Consider the following 12777-nt stretch of genomic DNA (forward strand, 5'->3'; position numbering starts at 1 on the left):
AGGGAAACGAGGGCTTTGCTTTGGGGGGCTTTTGGGCCTTTTGAATAAAGGAAGAAAAACAAAAACGAGGGCTTCTTCTTTCCTCCCTTTGGAAGGTTTTGGCCCTCTTTCTTTCCCTCTTTCTTTCTCGGCAGCGCAGCGATCGCCACCGGCGGAATGGAATGGATCATCCGGGGAAGACCGCTTGAATCGATTTCTTGGATTGTAACGCGCGCATCACTGTTGCTGTAGCTCCCCCATCGGTCTCTTCATTACTTACGCCACTAACAACAAGATCTAGGAGGCATCGTACAGCGACTTAGCGGCGTGGTGTGTGGCCTTGCGAGTCCCTTTCATCCAGAGGTAGGCGATCCATCCAGTCGGGGCTAGCGGCTTCTTGTGGCCTGGCGGGGCTTGTAGTTAATTTGGTAGATGGGCGCGACGAGTTGGTTAGTGGGTTCTTCCGTTTGTGGCCCCTCGTCTCCGGCATTCTCTCGTCCCAGCTTCCATGACGCCAGGATTTCACGCGCGGCCGCCACGCTCGTCCGCGCAACTCCAAATTCACGCCCTCCCTGCCTCCATCCTCGACGCCTGCTGCTACTCAATGCCACTCCTGCCGATCGCAGCAGCAGTACTAGCACTAGCACGGATGATGATGAGCACCAAGGAGGCTACGAGGTGAGATTAAGTTTGCTGTAGAGTTTCTTTACTGTTTGTATTAATGCACAGGGATCACCGTCGGGAACTTGCGACCCTCTGTGCTCGGTGGATGACATGAGCTCGCTCGAGTATGAGGCCAACTACAAGCCCAAGACGGATCTGTTCAAGGCTTTCGCCATTGGTGCTGCTGTTCTTGCTGGCGTTGCTGTCATCAACCAGTCTTGGGTGGCAGAAAATCAGGTCGCTAATTCTACTCTTTTTTTCTTTTTTTTTCTGATCCATGGCTGCTGTGCAGAATTTAGCCCTGGTGATTGTTTTCGTAGCAGGCTACGCGGGAATAGTTTTTGAGGAGTCTCTTGCATTTAACAAGAGCGGAGTTGGCCTGTTGATGGCTGTTACATTGTGGGTGATAAGAAGCCTCGGGGTAAGCTCGGCTCGGAGAATCTTCACTACACTTCCTAGTTCTCGTTTTTCGTTTCTTCCAGGCCGACTCCCCCGACGTCGCTGCGGAGGAGCTCTCAAAGTCGTCCGAGGAAGTTAGCGAGCTCGTCTTTTTTCTTTTGGGAGCAATGACGATCGTGGAGCTCGTCGACGCGCACCAAGGCTTCAAGCTTGTCACAGATTCCATAAGCACACGAAACCCGCGCACACTCTTCTGGGTGGTAAGCGTTTCCATCGTGGTGAAAGCTTTGTTCAAGAGTTTCTCAAGCAGACACAGCTATCATGTCTCAGATAGGCATTATCACCTTCTTCTTGAGCTCCATCCTGGACAATCTCACGTCAACTATTGTGATGGTGTCCCTCTTGCGCAAACTCGTCCCCGACCCGGAGCAAAGGAAGTACGTAAACTTCCAGACTTTTTTCACCGCAATATATCCTGCTCGTTTGTAGGCTACTCGGCGCCGTAGTTGTCATTGCTGCGAATGCAGGTGGTGCCTGGACGCCTATTGGTGATGTTACGACCACCATGCTTTGGATCCATGGACAGATCTCAACAGTGAAAACGATGCAGGTATAGCTGTGTAGCTCTTTGCTGCTGACTGATACATGGTATGGACTCAGGGTTTATTCATTCCGTCGGCTGTATCTCTAGCTGTTCCCTTGCTCTTGATGTCTGTTTCGAGGTAACCGACCCAGGTTCATGTTGCAACGTTCTAAACTCTCGTGCGTTTGTTTTGCAGCGAGGAATTTCGCAAAGAAGCACCTCCGGAGCCAGTCATGTCTAGCGAGCAAATGGCTCCTCGAGGGAAGCTTGTCCTCGCGGTAGGAGTGGGAGCTTTACTGTTCGTGCCCGTGTTCAAAGCACTCACGGGCTTACCACCTTACGTCGGGATGCTCTTCGGACTGGGAGTCCTCTGGATTCTGACGGATGCCATTCACTATGGTGACGAGAATCGCCAGAAGCTTAAAGTGCCGCAGGCACTGTCGCGAATTGACACTCAAGGCGTCCTGTTCTTCCTGGGAATCCTTCTCTCCGTGGGAAGGTCTGTGAAACTTTCGCTCCTCATTAGAAGCTCACACCCCTTTCTTGTTTCTGGCACAGCTTGCAATCCGCTGGTGTTCTCCAAGACCTGGCGACGTTCCTAAACTCCCACATCCCGGGAGTGGAACTCATTGCTACTGCCATCGGTTTTGCATCAGCCATCATCGACAACGTTCCACTGGTTGCAGCCACCATGGGAATGTACGACGTGTCCTCCTATCCCATGGACTCGGAGCTGTGGCAGCTCATCGCTTTCTGCGCCGGGACTGGCGGTTCAATGCTCATCATCGGCTCCGCAGCTGGTGTTGCTTTCATGGGGATGGAAAAGGCTGACTTCTTCTGGTACTTTAAGAAGGTGAGATCTCCTCTTTCTCGCGTTTCCATTCGGCTCAACTTCGTTTTTTTTTTTTTGTCCAGGTGAGTGGCTATGCGCTCGCTGGCTACGTTGCAGGCATCGCCGCCTACTTGGCCGTCAACCATCAACCCGTGGCAATGCTCAGTTCCGCCATTCAAGACGTACCAGCGATCATGTAAAAGCTTACGAAACTTTGATACAGACACATTTAAGCGACAGGCTTGAGCTTCTTCCGAGCCAGATACCGTTGCCTTGCTTCCACTTCTTTCCGTTTCCTGGATTCTTCCGCGCTCTCCTGCTGCTGCTGCTGCTCCTGCTGCTCTTGTCCTTCGACGGATGGCTCTTGCGTTTGCAGTTCTTCCTGGTCAGTGTCTTTTGAGACTCGTTCCTCCTTGTTTCCTGGAGTTTGGTCTGCAGCCTCTGTGGTGTTGTTCGGAGATGCATTCTCGGACGCCGAGCGTTGATCTTGGCTTTCAGCTCTATCTGCGCGTTGAGAGCTTTCAGCATTACGGTGGGATCCGCCGCCACCAAAGGCAACGTTCCTTGACAGGTTCCTGTAGAAGTCGCTGAGGTCGTCACGCTTGGTGACCTGGAAGTTACTGTCAAATAACAACATCGCAGAATCGATAAACATACCTCCTCCGCAGTTTCCTTAAGCTCTCTCATGCGCTCTTCTGCCAACCATTTCTCTTGCTCTGCGAGCTTCTTCTTGTATGCGGAGGTCACGAATTTTTCTTTGTCACCATACAAATGATCCTCCTTTGCTCGTTCCTTGGCTAGCTGCTTCTCGTAGATTATGTCGTGCTCCCGTTCCCGGAGCTTAGCCTTCTCGATCAAGTGCGGAATGTATTTGGACTGAAGCACAAGTAGAAGATAAGAATTCTTTTCATAGGATTAGAATCAAACACCATACCTCACGCTTCACAGCTCGTTGTGCCGGACGAGCTTGGCTCGACTTCATACTATCATAAACTCCATCGTAGTCGAAAGCACTTGGGTCCTGTTCTAAAGCTTGCTTCTGCTGCTTCTCCGCCTGTTCGATCCCACACAGCGTAAACCTCCAAAATTCCTCATGGAGTGCTACATTTCGTACCTCTCGAATGCTCCTCTGCTTGGCAGCCTGGCGGGCAATCTCCCGCTCGACATTATCGTCGTCGTCGTCATCGTTGAAGACTGCTGGAACCGACTTGGCTGCCGCCGGCTTGGCCAGCGTTTTGGATCCACGCAGCTGGAGACCATACTTCGACATACCCTAAATCTCAGGAACCCTAAAACAGGGGCCGGCCTTAAATTTGCTTGCTCTCGTTGCACAGAGTTGTGGACACTACCACCCCTGTCGTGTCGTAAGTCCGAATGATCCGTCGCCGCTGGTTGGGCGACTCGATCCACGCAAACTCGAGGAAGAAGGAGCGACTCTTCTTAACGCAATTCCCGACACTGATGGGAGCAGTGATGCACATTCCACCGGGAAGGAGAGTCGACTGCAAACCATCTGTGAATCTCACCAAGTTACCCGACGCCATGCCTTTGACTGTCAGGTTCGTCTGCTTATTCGTTGCCCCGGCCTCTGAATTCGAGCTGCTGGAGCTCGAGATTGTCTGAAAGCTCTCGTTGGGAAAAGAAAGAAAGCGAACTCATCTCCATCTTACCTGCGTGATCTCGCTCTTGTCATTCATGTCAACCCGAAAGTCCAAGTACTCCTCAGCGATTGTGGAACCATACATTCCTGTTCTTTGGGTGACTGCGCGGCCAGACCATACTCCAACCAAACGATCCAAGCCGGTACAATCGTTCTGTGCACCAAACCAGATCAATACTCCTGAAGAAAAGGAGGAAATGATTTGCTCACCCGCATGGATTCCGGAGCTTCGCCGTCTTTGTTCTCGTGGAACACACCGATCATGTCGAGCAGGCCTTGAGGATTCAAGACGTGGAATGCACGAACTCGGCTGTTCCCACTAGCCGAGAACATACAGCTCTCGTTAACCAGAGCTGGCCTCCGACATGGAAGCTTGACACCCCTGCACGGATTTAACAAAGACTCAGTCACTTCCATCACTTATCTAGAGAACTTACGGGAAATAATCTTGTTCCTCGTCGTCATTCTCTCCAAGTACTCCAGCTCTCAGCACCACGTCCAGCACCTTGGCAGTCAAATGCGACAGACAGTATGCTTTCTCGTCGCCAAAGTATCCAACCTGTGATCCAAACAAGCCTCTAGTTTACTCAGCACTTTCAAGCCTTGAGCTTACCCGGTGGCGCTGGTTGATTGTCACCGAATCTAAATCTGCAAGATTGAATTCAAGCCATTGTACATCCTCAGCATCCCCAGAGAACGATGTCGACGACTCTGCTTGCTTCACGCAAAGACTAGAAATGCAAAGATAATAAACGATAAGTTCATAAGCAATTGGGCCATAGCCATGGCGCTTACGTTTGGTAGAGAGCAAGGTGCTCCCCTTTGCCGTAAACATTCGCTCTCAGCTTGATGGGAATGCACGCTAGCACCTTGCCGAGACAGTCGTATTGCTACTGCCCAACAATTAAAACTTTAGAGCTGAAACAAAAAACAACCATACCGTGAATGTGCCACTCCAAGACCCGCGATTTAGCTCGATATACTGCTCCAGCCTTTCAAACGCCTTCTTATCATCATCGTCATCTTCATTTTCCTCATCGTCATTTGGCTTCGGTTCTGCTGTAGACTCCGCTGCATTACTGCTGCAATGCACAAGCACTGGTGAGCGCATCGGCCTCAAAACGACTGACCACTCTACTCTACGAAGAAAGACGGCTCTACTGCCCCTGGTTCGGACAGAATGGTTGAGAGCACGAGATGGCAGCAAGCATCCACACGAGGATGTTGCTACTGCCATGCCGGTATTGAAACAAAGCCTTGGTACCTAGCAACTTATGACCACAATGTAATGCAATTACATTACCAAACACGGCATATGTTCTTACGCTCAGGAAGAAGCTCTTGGAAGAACAAGGAGCTCGTCGCCCGCCACCCAAGCTAGCTTCTCCGACTTGTTGGGAGGATTCGTCACCCACTGGTTCCCATTAGCTGCGCATTTGTGAGCAACTATAATCTCCCCTTTCTGGACCGCTCGAGCTTGCAGTTCCCAGAAAGTGAGTTTCTCTGATTCGACATCGCCCTGGAGGTAGCTCGTCACCTGCTGTAGCACCATTGTGTTCTGCGAATCCCCCACGACCTTGTCCAGGACGGATCCCACGTCCACGTCCTCGGCAAGGTTGGCAAGAACCATGGCTTGAAGGTAATCTGGATCGACTGTATCGTCCAACCACGCACCATGCACTTCCTGGAGTGCAGTATCTTCCAACGTCGGTAACTCGGCCACAATTGTCGAGTCCTTTCGGCCTCTTTCAATCTGATTCCACACGAAGACAGAAAAAGAAAACTGAGCTAGCTGAATAAGAAGGATAACACCAAACCTGTATATGGCGGATGAACATCGCGGTTACTGCCGTGTTATTGAGATCCGGACCCTTGTCTTCATCCATCAATATTATAACTTTGTCAAAAGCTTCTACCGGCAACTCTTTAAGAACTTTAAGAGACAATGGATCTCCGTATACTGAGAGAGAGGCATGTTAGAGACAAAGTGGATCTCAGATGGGCTTACTATGTCGAATGCTCGCATGTTTCAGCTTGAAATCGTCCTCAAGCAGCTCCTGCGGTTTTACAATTGAGAGGACAGTGACTTGACTCCCTGCACAACAAAGCCTCCATTTTTATACATGGGCTTTAAAACAAAAGTCTTACCTCTTGAAACAGACGAATCTATCAGACGCAGCACGTCGTCAAGGTCGTTTCTCCATCCAACAATAAGCACGTTGAGACTCGGCTTCTTGTGGCTGGCCTTTGTAGTCAAGCTCGGTACATGGGGAGGCACGTACAATGTTGCAGCAGGCTTGTAGCTTTCATCGTTCTCTGAAATCACCAGCAACCTATCACCTTCCTTCACACATTTTAGATGATTAGCATCAAAACCATCCAGCACAGATCCAACCTCGATGACAGTTTCTGGTGGAGGATTTACAAGTGTACAGCTCTGGCCAGACGGAAGTGTCTTCCTCAAACCGCAAGGGATAGCATCCGGAAAAAGAAAAATCATTTCTGAAAATTTCCTCCCCACGAGCTCCGGCCTACAGACAAGTTTGTGAACCGCAAAAAAGTATTCCAAACACAGTACCAATATTTAAGACGGAATTCGCAACCTTCAAACTGTAAAAGCTCTTTCAAAACTTCTACAGTTCCTGGTTCAAGTGCCCGTTTCACCATTATTCGTAAAGCCATGTCACCCGTAGCAACCGGCACCATTTTCCGTCGTCTGCGCAACCATACTTTCAGATGGCAGTTAGAGCTCTGTAATCAGCTTAAATACCTCATGTAAGGGCTCGTAGATGCCTTCAGCATCTTAGACTGGCCGAAAGGAAGAAGGGTGCCAATAATTCCTTGCAATTCAGACACATGATCAAGTTCTGCCAGTTCTGCAATTATGTCAGCACGTATCTCTGGAGAGTTTGCAAGTAAAATGCATGTCTGGATAACCTGCATTGCAGTAAACGTTTTCAACGAAATACACTTGAAGCTTGCAACATACTTACAATAGCATCTGCTTTTAGCGGGCTCAATGCGGGTGACAAAACGACAATGGTTCTCGCCAAGGATGCAGAGCATAGCTTTAAATCATCTATCGATGCAGCAGATCCACTCCTGGTAACCACCTGATGTGAATGTGAAAGAAATCCGGAGAAATTGTCAAATACAATAACTAGAAGCTCACTTTCGTCCCGAACCGATCAGGCAGAGGAAGGTTCTGCTTTAAATCACCATCCATCTCCTCTTTTGGAGCATCTCCTAAAATGACGATGCTTCTCTTGTTTCCCCGAGTTTTATTTGCTATCGCGAGCTCCTTCACTAGTGGTATTGTTTTCTTCGTCCATCCTAGAATCGTTAAAGCTTGTTGAAGTAAACAGTAAACGTAATAGGCTTGACTCACCGATAATCAGCGTGTGGTTCTCCTCAAGTACTCTACTCTCTCCTTTACTCAACTGGTCCACTTTACTGGCAACGGCATCGGTCATCAGCCCGACCAGCAGCGCGAAGAAAAACATTCCCCCTATGCTGATCGGAACCGCGACAAGTCTCTTACGGAAAGTGTCCTGAGTGCACTAAAGAGTGAGGAACAACGCACGCAAGGCGAAAGCAAACGTTGTCACCTCGCTCGCATGAGCACCGGAGTCTGCAATGAACGTCCAGGCCGTCCAGAATGACTCTGGCAAGTCCTTGGATGTCTGTGGAATTGCAAATTGGAAATAGAGAAAACCTGCACACTAAAACATTATCTCCAACTAGAAGACATGCATATCTATCTAACTTGTCATGCATACCACCGAGAGCCGTCATGAGCGCGCATATGGCAATGAGCATGATGGCCTAGCTACAAAGAAAGACGCTGCGTTAGCACGAAAACAGCGAGGTTAACGAGATTTTTTAAAAAGTCTCACCTTTCCAGCCGGTTTCGTGGCGAAGAAATAATCCAGCGCGTACATGGCTTTGTCTTTCAGCGTAGCAATCTGATTTGGAGCTTGAACAGGCGCCGTAGTAATCACTATCTGTTCTTCGCAAGGATCTGTGTCATACATGCTAATGCGATGAAAAGCAAGCCTACCTCCGCTGTAGCAGCATAAGCCAGGTGGTCCCTTGCCTTGATACGGCCCGGAAATCCGAGAGCTCCCATGGCGACACCCAACGAAATGCATGCTAGTAGCTTAGTGAATCGAGTTTCCTTTTGACAATAGAAGAAAGAAAATATAACAAGAAGCAAAGTTGCGGTAGAAGAGAGCTACCTTGTAGTTTGATGTCTTGTCTTGCTTGCACAGGACCAGCAAATCCGCCTGAGAGACACGCGCCGATGAAGACGCTCGCTGCCTGTGGACGAGAGTGAGAATTGGAGGCTGCGGCAGCAACCTACATTGCTGCAGCTGCCCGCCGCGTGGCGTGCAGAGCGGCACAACGCTGCAAACGCGGCCAGACATATATGCCCTAAATTTGCCTCGCATCCATCCCCTCTCTTGTGATCAGTTTCAAGTACGCGCACCATGGAGGGACGACTTCCAAAAACTTAAAATACGGTATACAATTATGAAAACTGCGGCTGTACACGTCGTCGTCGTCGTCGTCGTCGTCGTCGCGGATGAATCATACTACCTAGAACAAACTCGTCGCGGTCGCCGGAGGCCTACTTAGAAAAGCAAGAAGAGAAACGCCAGGGAGGCGGCCAACAGTGACGATGCCGCCGACAACCCGGGAGGAGGAGACGCGGCCGTCACAATCCCAATCCTAAACTTGCAATCCCCTTGCGACGGATCCACGTCCGTGACTTTGCCGAGGCCATCGAAGTAGCAGCTGTTCCCCATCTGGCCCTTGAGCTGGTAGTAGCTGTTGAAGGCATACGACGCATTGCCGTCGCCACCGATGCCATTGCAGGAGCCGCCATACATGAGCGACGTGCAGTCGGCGTACATGCAAGCGTAGGCCACATTGTCGCCCAGCCGCGTCCTGTCCGCCGCCGGATCCAAAACACACCACTTGCGCGGCAAGTAGTCCACGCCGGGGGCATTCACCAGGCTCGCGATGGATCCGCTCCCGCTCAGGTCCAACTGGTACTTGGCCTGGCCATCGAAAGTGTAGATCCCCCAGTGCCGCTCAAAGTTCCCCGGCGCGATGCTCTTCTGGTCCTCGTCCGTGAGCGAGAAGAGGTACACGTCCAGCGGCCGCGGGGACAGCGGAGTCCCGCGGCCGACGTGCGTGGCCAGGCCGCGGTAGAACCTCTGCGCGCTGGCCATGTTGGCATTCGGATCGCCATCCGTCGGCCACCCCACCTCCCCGACCAGAATGCTGACGTTGCCGAACCCGTTCTTCCGCAGCGCCGATACCAGGAGATCATACGACGCGTCGAAGACGTTGGTGTAGGAAAGAGCGCCGTCGACTGTCGGTGGCAGGGCCCCGTCGAAGAAGGCGAACTCTCGCGGGAAGTTTGCATCCTGCTGCAGGCTGAGGAAGGGGTAGAGGTTGATGGTGAAGGGGCACTGGTTCTGATCGAGGAATGCCACCAGCTGGGACATGATGTCCTGGATGTCGGGCCGGAAAATGCCCGCCGACGGGACGTTCACTCCGCCATTACTCAGCACGTCGGCGTTGAGCGGAACCGTGACCTTGATCTCGTCGGCCACCTTGTGCTTCACCAGCGCCTGGTGGATGTTCACCGCCGCCGGCAGAGTGGAGCTTATGAAGCTCCCGTTGTAAGCCGTGAGGAAAGGCTCGTTGCCCACCGCCACGTACCTGCGGCAAGGCAAGCAAACAACAAAGATGTCAGCTCCACCGCGCTCGTCAGCTGCGAGCAAGAAAGGACTCACTTGATCTTGACGCCACCATCGATCAAGAAGCGGGTGACATTGCGCTTGACCCACCTCTCCGCGGCGTCGGTGCTAGTGGCCATCATTTCAAGCATGTCATTGGGGATTGCAACCATGACCTCGATGTCAGTACCTGCGAACGCCCTCACCATTGCGAAATCCGCATCGAACAGCTTCACCCGGGTGATGTTGTTGGCCCTGAGCAGCCGCGCCACAACCTTTGGGGGCAAAAGGTGCGACGACATTGTGCCATAGTTCACCCCGAGCGCTGCCTCTGACACGCCCATCCACGCCACCACCGCCACCATCGCCACCAATCCCAGCAGCAGCTGCTGGCCAAGAATCGCCATCTTGGGCGCCTCACACCACTTTCCCTTGGCTACCTAGCTGCGTACAGGAAAAGAGGGTCCCCTGTGGCACCGCCTCCTCTTTAGGTCAACCTCATGGTTTGAAAAACCCCCCGGAACGGTCGGCTGTGTCTGAAAACGTCAGGCTGACACGTGGATCCTTGTCACTAGCCGAATTGCTTGCCCTTTTTCCACTCACAATCATCTTCTTCTTTAGTCCTAGCTGAGCCTTGATCATGGCAACCAGTATCTTTTAAGACTAAGTTCTTGTCAATTTGCCCTAGCTTATGAAATGGAGGTTTTGAGCGAGGTGCATCTGGAATGCGGATCTGGATGCGTCGTGTCCTGCTTCACAATCAGCAGCGCCAAGTCAGGTACACTCTCTGGGCTCGGATCGTCCACCCAAATATCTTCCTACGCAGACAGTGACAAAGTTCCATCGGCTCAAGGGCGCAGCTCGGCGGCGCATCAAGTGGATACAACGAGTGGAGTGGACGACGATGGTGATCTCATTGTCGCTCGGAGAAGCACAGCAGTTTTGGTTCCAGGTAACCTTTCCAAGTTCCGGGAGTGTTGAGTGCTATCTAAAGGGACTGTGCAGACAGGCCGAGAGAGTCCATACTGATATATCACAACATGGCCACCGCCATCCCTCTAGTAGGTTTGCAGGTACAGCGGGCGCGCCTAAGCTTGCAGTGTGGATGAATTCCGGATGCCTCCTCAGGTGTGGAGAGGAGCACTACTCCTTGCCGACTTTATAATCCACAAGTGCAAGAACACCTCCGACTTTGAGAATGTCACGGCTCTGGAATTCGGGTGCGGGACAGGTAAAGGTGCTTCCTTCCTGCGTGTGTGAATTTGTTTCCCCATCTGCAGGACTAGCAGGCATTACCCTTGCACGCCATGCCAAGCTCGTTTTCCTGACGGACAGGGGTGCGGATGTGCTTGACAACTGCTCTCGGAACGTTTTTGCAAACCGCGAGTCCTTTCTTCGGGGCGAGTCCGGCGTTAGAGTGCGAGAGCTGGATTGGGAGGAAGGCTGGCCACCCCGGACGACAAACATGCAACAGGCAGCGTGAGTTTGTGTTCCCCAATTGTTCTTTCAATCCGCTTGACGCTTGCTTTACTCCACAGGACGAGCTCTCCGTACCTTTGGAGCCAACAGGATCTCAAGGATGTGGAGGACGCCACCATCTTTCTGGCCGCAGATGTCATCTACAGCGACGACTTGACCGATGCTTTCTTCCGAGCTGTGTCAAAGATGCTCCTTCCTGGATCAAACAAAGTTGAGCCAAAGTCCTACCTTAAAGCTCTCGAGTTCCTTCTCACTCCACCTGGTGCACAGGCACTCTACCTTGGACTTGAGAAGCGCTACAATTTTTCCATGGACGCGCTGGACGTGGTAGCCAATGGCTATGCAAACTTTGTTGGACACCTGAGCGTAGAAGGTATTCTCATCTGGTCGTTCCTCGTCAGCCTGATCTAGGATGGTGCAGGGGAAAACACCAGTGCTGCATTCCTCGGCAAACGTTTGGATGATTTCACGGTCCCAAAATACATTATGGAATACGATCGCGGTACAGACTTGGAGCTATGGGAGATATGTGCAGCGCCACAGAGGCAGTGAAAGCGGAGAGCACTATTTGGCCTTGACCGGAAGGACCTTCTCCACGATCTTGTCGCTGAGCTCCTGCACTTGCGTCTCCAGGCTCTTGAGCGTCTCCTGCTTTTGCTCTTCCAAGTTGGCGAGAGCTTGAGCCAGCTCCTGCTCGATTCGCTCCCTTGATTTTTGCAGTTTGGCCTCCAGCTCCGCGGCGGTCTCCTTCTTCATCTTGTTCAGTGCGGCGGTGGTCTCGGCTCTGGCCGCCTGAATCAACGCCTCGGCTTCGTCTTGGAGCTTCTTAATCTCCTCCGAGTTGTCCTTGACGCTCTCCAGCTTGTTGCGGATCATCTCGTCCCGCTCGTCCATGATTTTGCCGACGGGGGTGAACCAGATCTTGTCCAGAGCCACCATGAGGAACAGGAACTCGGCGACGATGATGGGCAGCGTGGCGTCGAAGTCGAAGAGTTTGCCGGGCTCCTTCTTTTCCTCGGCGGCCAAGGCAAGCGCCGCGGGCAAGCTGAGCGTGGCCAAGTTGAGAGCCCCGAATGCCGCATTCCGCAAGCTAGCACCGTCGAAAGCTCTGCTCAATCTCTTCACCAGCCATTCCTGGGGGCTAGCACCAACCTTGGCTTTGCAGCTCGCCGGCGATCCCTTGCATAGGGACGCCGACACTGGGCACCGGATGACGAGAGCTCCCGCGCTGCAAGTCGCCATAGCCACGCCACAAAACCACAAACCGGGACGATAGACGGATGATATTCCTAGCGAGACAAGGCTCACGGGGTCTGGGAGCTCACGTCCGTCGGATGGAGGAGCCAACGCCCAGGATCAAGTCACGGAGCCTCCAGCCCTAGAATGCAGGGGATTCCGTTAAAACAGACGGGCTTTTAAAGGCGAGAATCTG

General features: G+C 52.1%; 7 protein-coding genes across 12 annotated transcripts; 2 read left to right on the plus strand and 5 right to left on the minus strand.

The window, feature by feature from the left end:
- The first annotated feature begins 3 nt into the window (after positions 1–3).
- Positions 4–2693, plus strand: LOC9652826 (sodium/proton antiporter 2). Its single transcript, XM_002966198.2, has 10 exons — positions 4–657; positions 709–879; positions 935–1063; positions 1125–1301; positions 1372–1478; positions 1531–1651; positions 1702–1763; positions 1821–2123; positions 2183–2477; positions 2540–2693. Exons 1-10 carry the CDS (start codon positions 412–414, stop codon positions 2654–2656), a joined length of 1728 nt encoding a protein of 575 aa, XP_002966244.2. The 5' UTR covers positions 4–411; the 3' UTR covers positions 2657–2693.
- On the minus strand, positions 2631–3740 carry LOC112345077 (nuclear speckle splicing regulatory protein 1-like). Its single transcript, XM_024671042.1, has 4 exons — positions 3571–3740; positions 3391–3510; positions 3114–3332; positions 2631–3066 (listed from the first exon to the last, which is right to left on the minus strand). The coding sequence occupies exons 1-4, from the start codon at positions 3724–3726 to the stop codon at positions 2686–2688; spliced, it is 876 nt and encodes a 291-aa protein (XP_024526810.1). The 5' UTR covers positions 3727–3740; the 3' UTR covers positions 2631–2685.
- On the minus strand, positions 3735–5370 carry LOC9652367. 2 transcript variants are annotated; one of them, XM_024671035.1, is made up of 8 exons: positions 5247–5370; positions 5057–5195; positions 4912–5006; positions 4730–4847; positions 4554–4675; positions 4327–4498; positions 4127–4270; positions 3735–4075 (listed from the first exon to the last, which is right to left on the minus strand). In XM_024671035.1, the coding sequence occupies exons 1-8, from the start codon at positions 5351–5353 to the stop codon at positions 3764–3766; spliced, it is 1209 nt and encodes a 402-aa protein (XP_024526803.1). In that variant the 5' UTR covers positions 5354–5370; the 3' UTR covers positions 3735–3763. The 2 variants fall into 2 exon arrangements, with proteins under 2 accessions (XP_024526803.1, XP_002966592.2); XM_002966546.2 differs by having other exon boundaries at positions 5057–5370.
- Positions 5371–5377: 7 nt separating this feature from the next.
- Positions 5378–8728, minus strand: LOC9633670 (ion channel CASTOR). Of its 2 annotated transcripts, XM_024671032.1 has the most exons (15): positions 8355–8728; positions 8177–8293; positions 8013–8120; positions 7896–7941; positions 7725–7831; positions 7505–7667; positions 7289–7449; positions 7110–7229; positions 6887–7053; positions 6695–6832; positions 6512–6647; positions 6265–6460; positions 6125–6211; positions 5934–6076; positions 5378–5869 (listed from the first exon to the last, which is right to left on the minus strand). In XM_024671032.1, exons 1-15 carry the CDS (start codon positions 8565–8567, stop codon positions 5444–5446), a joined length of 2328 nt encoding a protein of 775 aa, XP_024526800.1. In that variant the 5' UTR covers positions 8568–8728; the 3' UTR covers positions 5378–5443. The 2 variants fall into 2 exon arrangements, with proteins under 2 accessions (XP_024526800.1, XP_024526801.1); XM_024671033.1 differs by lacking the exons at positions 8177–8293; positions 8355–8728 and having other exon boundaries at positions 7896–7945; positions 8013–8122.
- LOC9633671 (glucan endo-1,3-beta-glucosidase 8) lies at positions 8627–10407 on the minus strand. The gene is made up of 2 exons (XM_002966548.2): positions 9924–10407; positions 8627–9849 (listed from the first exon to the last, which is right to left on the minus strand). Exons 1-2 carry the CDS (start codon positions 10271–10273, stop codon positions 8751–8753), a joined length of 1449 nt encoding a protein of 482 aa, XP_002966594.1. The 5' UTR covers positions 10274–10407; the 3' UTR covers positions 8627–8750.
- Positions 10408–10473: 66 nt separating this feature from the next.
- Positions 10474–12201, plus strand: LOC9633672 (methyltransferase-like protein 22). 4 transcript variants are annotated; one of them, XM_024671036.1, is made up of 7 exons: positions 10474–10644; positions 10693–10818; positions 10872–10939; positions 10995–11097; positions 11147–11345; positions 11405–11718; positions 11767–12201. In XM_024671036.1, the coding sequence occupies exons 1-7, from the start codon at positions 10563–10565 to the stop codon at positions 11895–11897; spliced, it is 1023 nt and encodes a 340-aa protein (XP_024526804.1). In that variant the 5' UTR covers positions 10474–10562; the 3' UTR covers positions 11898–12201. The 4 variants fall into 4 exon arrangements, with proteins under 4 accessions (XP_024526804.1, XP_024526805.1, XP_002966245.2 ...); XM_024671037.1 differs by having other exon boundaries at positions 10720–10818; XM_024671038.1 differs by having other exon boundaries at positions 10511–10644; positions 10727–10818.
- LOC9652368 (ATP synthase subunit b', chloroplastic) lies at positions 11793–12757 on the minus strand. The gene has a single exon (XM_002966549.2). It carries the CDS (start codon positions 12585–12587, stop codon positions 11910–11912), a length of 678 nt encoding a protein of 225 aa, XP_002966595.2. The 5' UTR covers positions 12588–12757; the 3' UTR covers positions 11793–11909.
- Positions 12758–12777: the final 20 nt, after the last annotated feature.

The sequence above is a fragment of the Selaginella moellendorffii genome, unplaced genomic scaffold, assembly GCF_000143415.4.
Source record: "Selaginella moellendorffii unplaced genomic scaffold, v1.0 SELMOscaffold_7, whole genome shotgun sequence".
Lineage (NCBI taxonomy): Eukaryota > Viridiplantae > Streptophyta > Lycopodiopsida > Selaginellales > Selaginellaceae > Selaginella > Selaginella moellendorffii.

Bases quoted from the DNA above. Each gene is read 5' to 3' on its own strand.
- LOC9652368 (XM_002966549.2), bottom strand. From the start codon at position 12,587: ATGGCGACTTGCAGCGCGGGAGCTCTCGTCATCCGGTGCCCAGTGTCG.
- LOC9652826 (XM_002966198.2), top strand. From the start codon at position 412: ATGGGCGCGACGAGTTGGTTAGTGGGTTCTTCCGTTTGTGGCCCCTCG. The intron at 1,302-1,371 runs GTAAGCGTTTCC...ATCATGTCTCAG, and splicing joins CGCGCACACTCTTCTGGGTG to ATAGGCATTATCACCTTCTT. The intron at 2,124-2,182 runs GTCTGTGAAACT...TTTCTGGCACAG, and splicing joins ATCCTTCTCTCCGTGGGAAG to CTTGCAATCCGCTGGTGTTC.
- LOC9633671 (XM_002966548.2), bottom strand. From the start codon at position 10,273: ATGGCGATTCTTGGCCAGCAGCTGCTGCTGGGATTGGTGGCGATGGTG. The intron at 9,850-9,923 runs GTGAGTCCTTTC...GCCTTGCCGCAG, and splicing joins GATGGTGGCGTCAAGATCAA to GTACGTGGCGGTGGGCAACG.
- LOC9633670 (XM_024671032.1), bottom strand. From the start codon at position 8,567: ATGCGAGGCAAATTTAGGGCATATATGTCTGGCCGCGTTTGCAGCGTT. The intron at 6,833-6,886 runs GTATTTAAGCTG...ATGGTTGCGCAG, and splicing joins TCTACGAGCCCTTACATGAG to ACGACGGAAAATGGTGCCGG. The intron at 5,870-5,933 runs GTTTGGTGTTAT...GTGTGGAATCAG, and splicing joins TGTTCATCCGCCATATACAG to ATTGAAAGAGGCCGAAAGGA.
- LOC112345077 (XM_024671042.1), bottom strand. From the start codon at position 3,726: ATGTCGAAGTATGGTCTCCAGCTGCGTGGATCCAAAACGCTGGCCAAG. The intron at 3,511-3,570 runs GTACGAAATGTA...GGGATCGAACAG, and splicing joins AGCAGAGGAGCATTCGAGAG to GCGGAGAAGCAGCAGAAGCA. The intron at 3,067-3,113 runs GTATGTTTATCG...AGTAACTTCCAG, and splicing joins TTAAGGAAACTGCGGAGGAG to GTCACCAAGCGTGACGACCT.
- LOC9652367 (XM_002966546.2), bottom strand. From the start codon at position 5,353: ATGGCAGTAGCAACATCCTCGTGTGGATGCTTGCTGCCATCTCGTGCT. The intron at 4,848-4,911 runs GTAAGCGCCATG...TTGCATTTCTAG, and splicing joins CACCTTGCTCTCTACCAAAC to TCTTTGCGTGAAGCAAGCAG. The intron at 4,076-4,126 runs GTAAGATGGAGA...GAGAGCTTTCAG, and splicing joins ACAAGAGCGAGATCACGCAG to ACAATCTCGAGCTCCAGCAG.
- LOC9633672 (XM_002966199.2), top strand. From the start codon at position 10,563: ATGGAGGTTTTGAGCGAGGTGCATCTGGAATGCGGATCTGGATGCGTC. The intron at 10,819-10,871 runs GTAACCTTTCCA...GGGACTGTGCAG, and splicing joins CACAGCAGTTTTGGTTCCAG to ACAGGCCGAGAGAGTCCATA. The intron at 11,719-11,766 runs GTATTCTCATCT...AGGATGGTGCAG, and splicing joins TGGACACCTGAGCGTAGAAG to GGGAAAACACCAGTGCTGCA.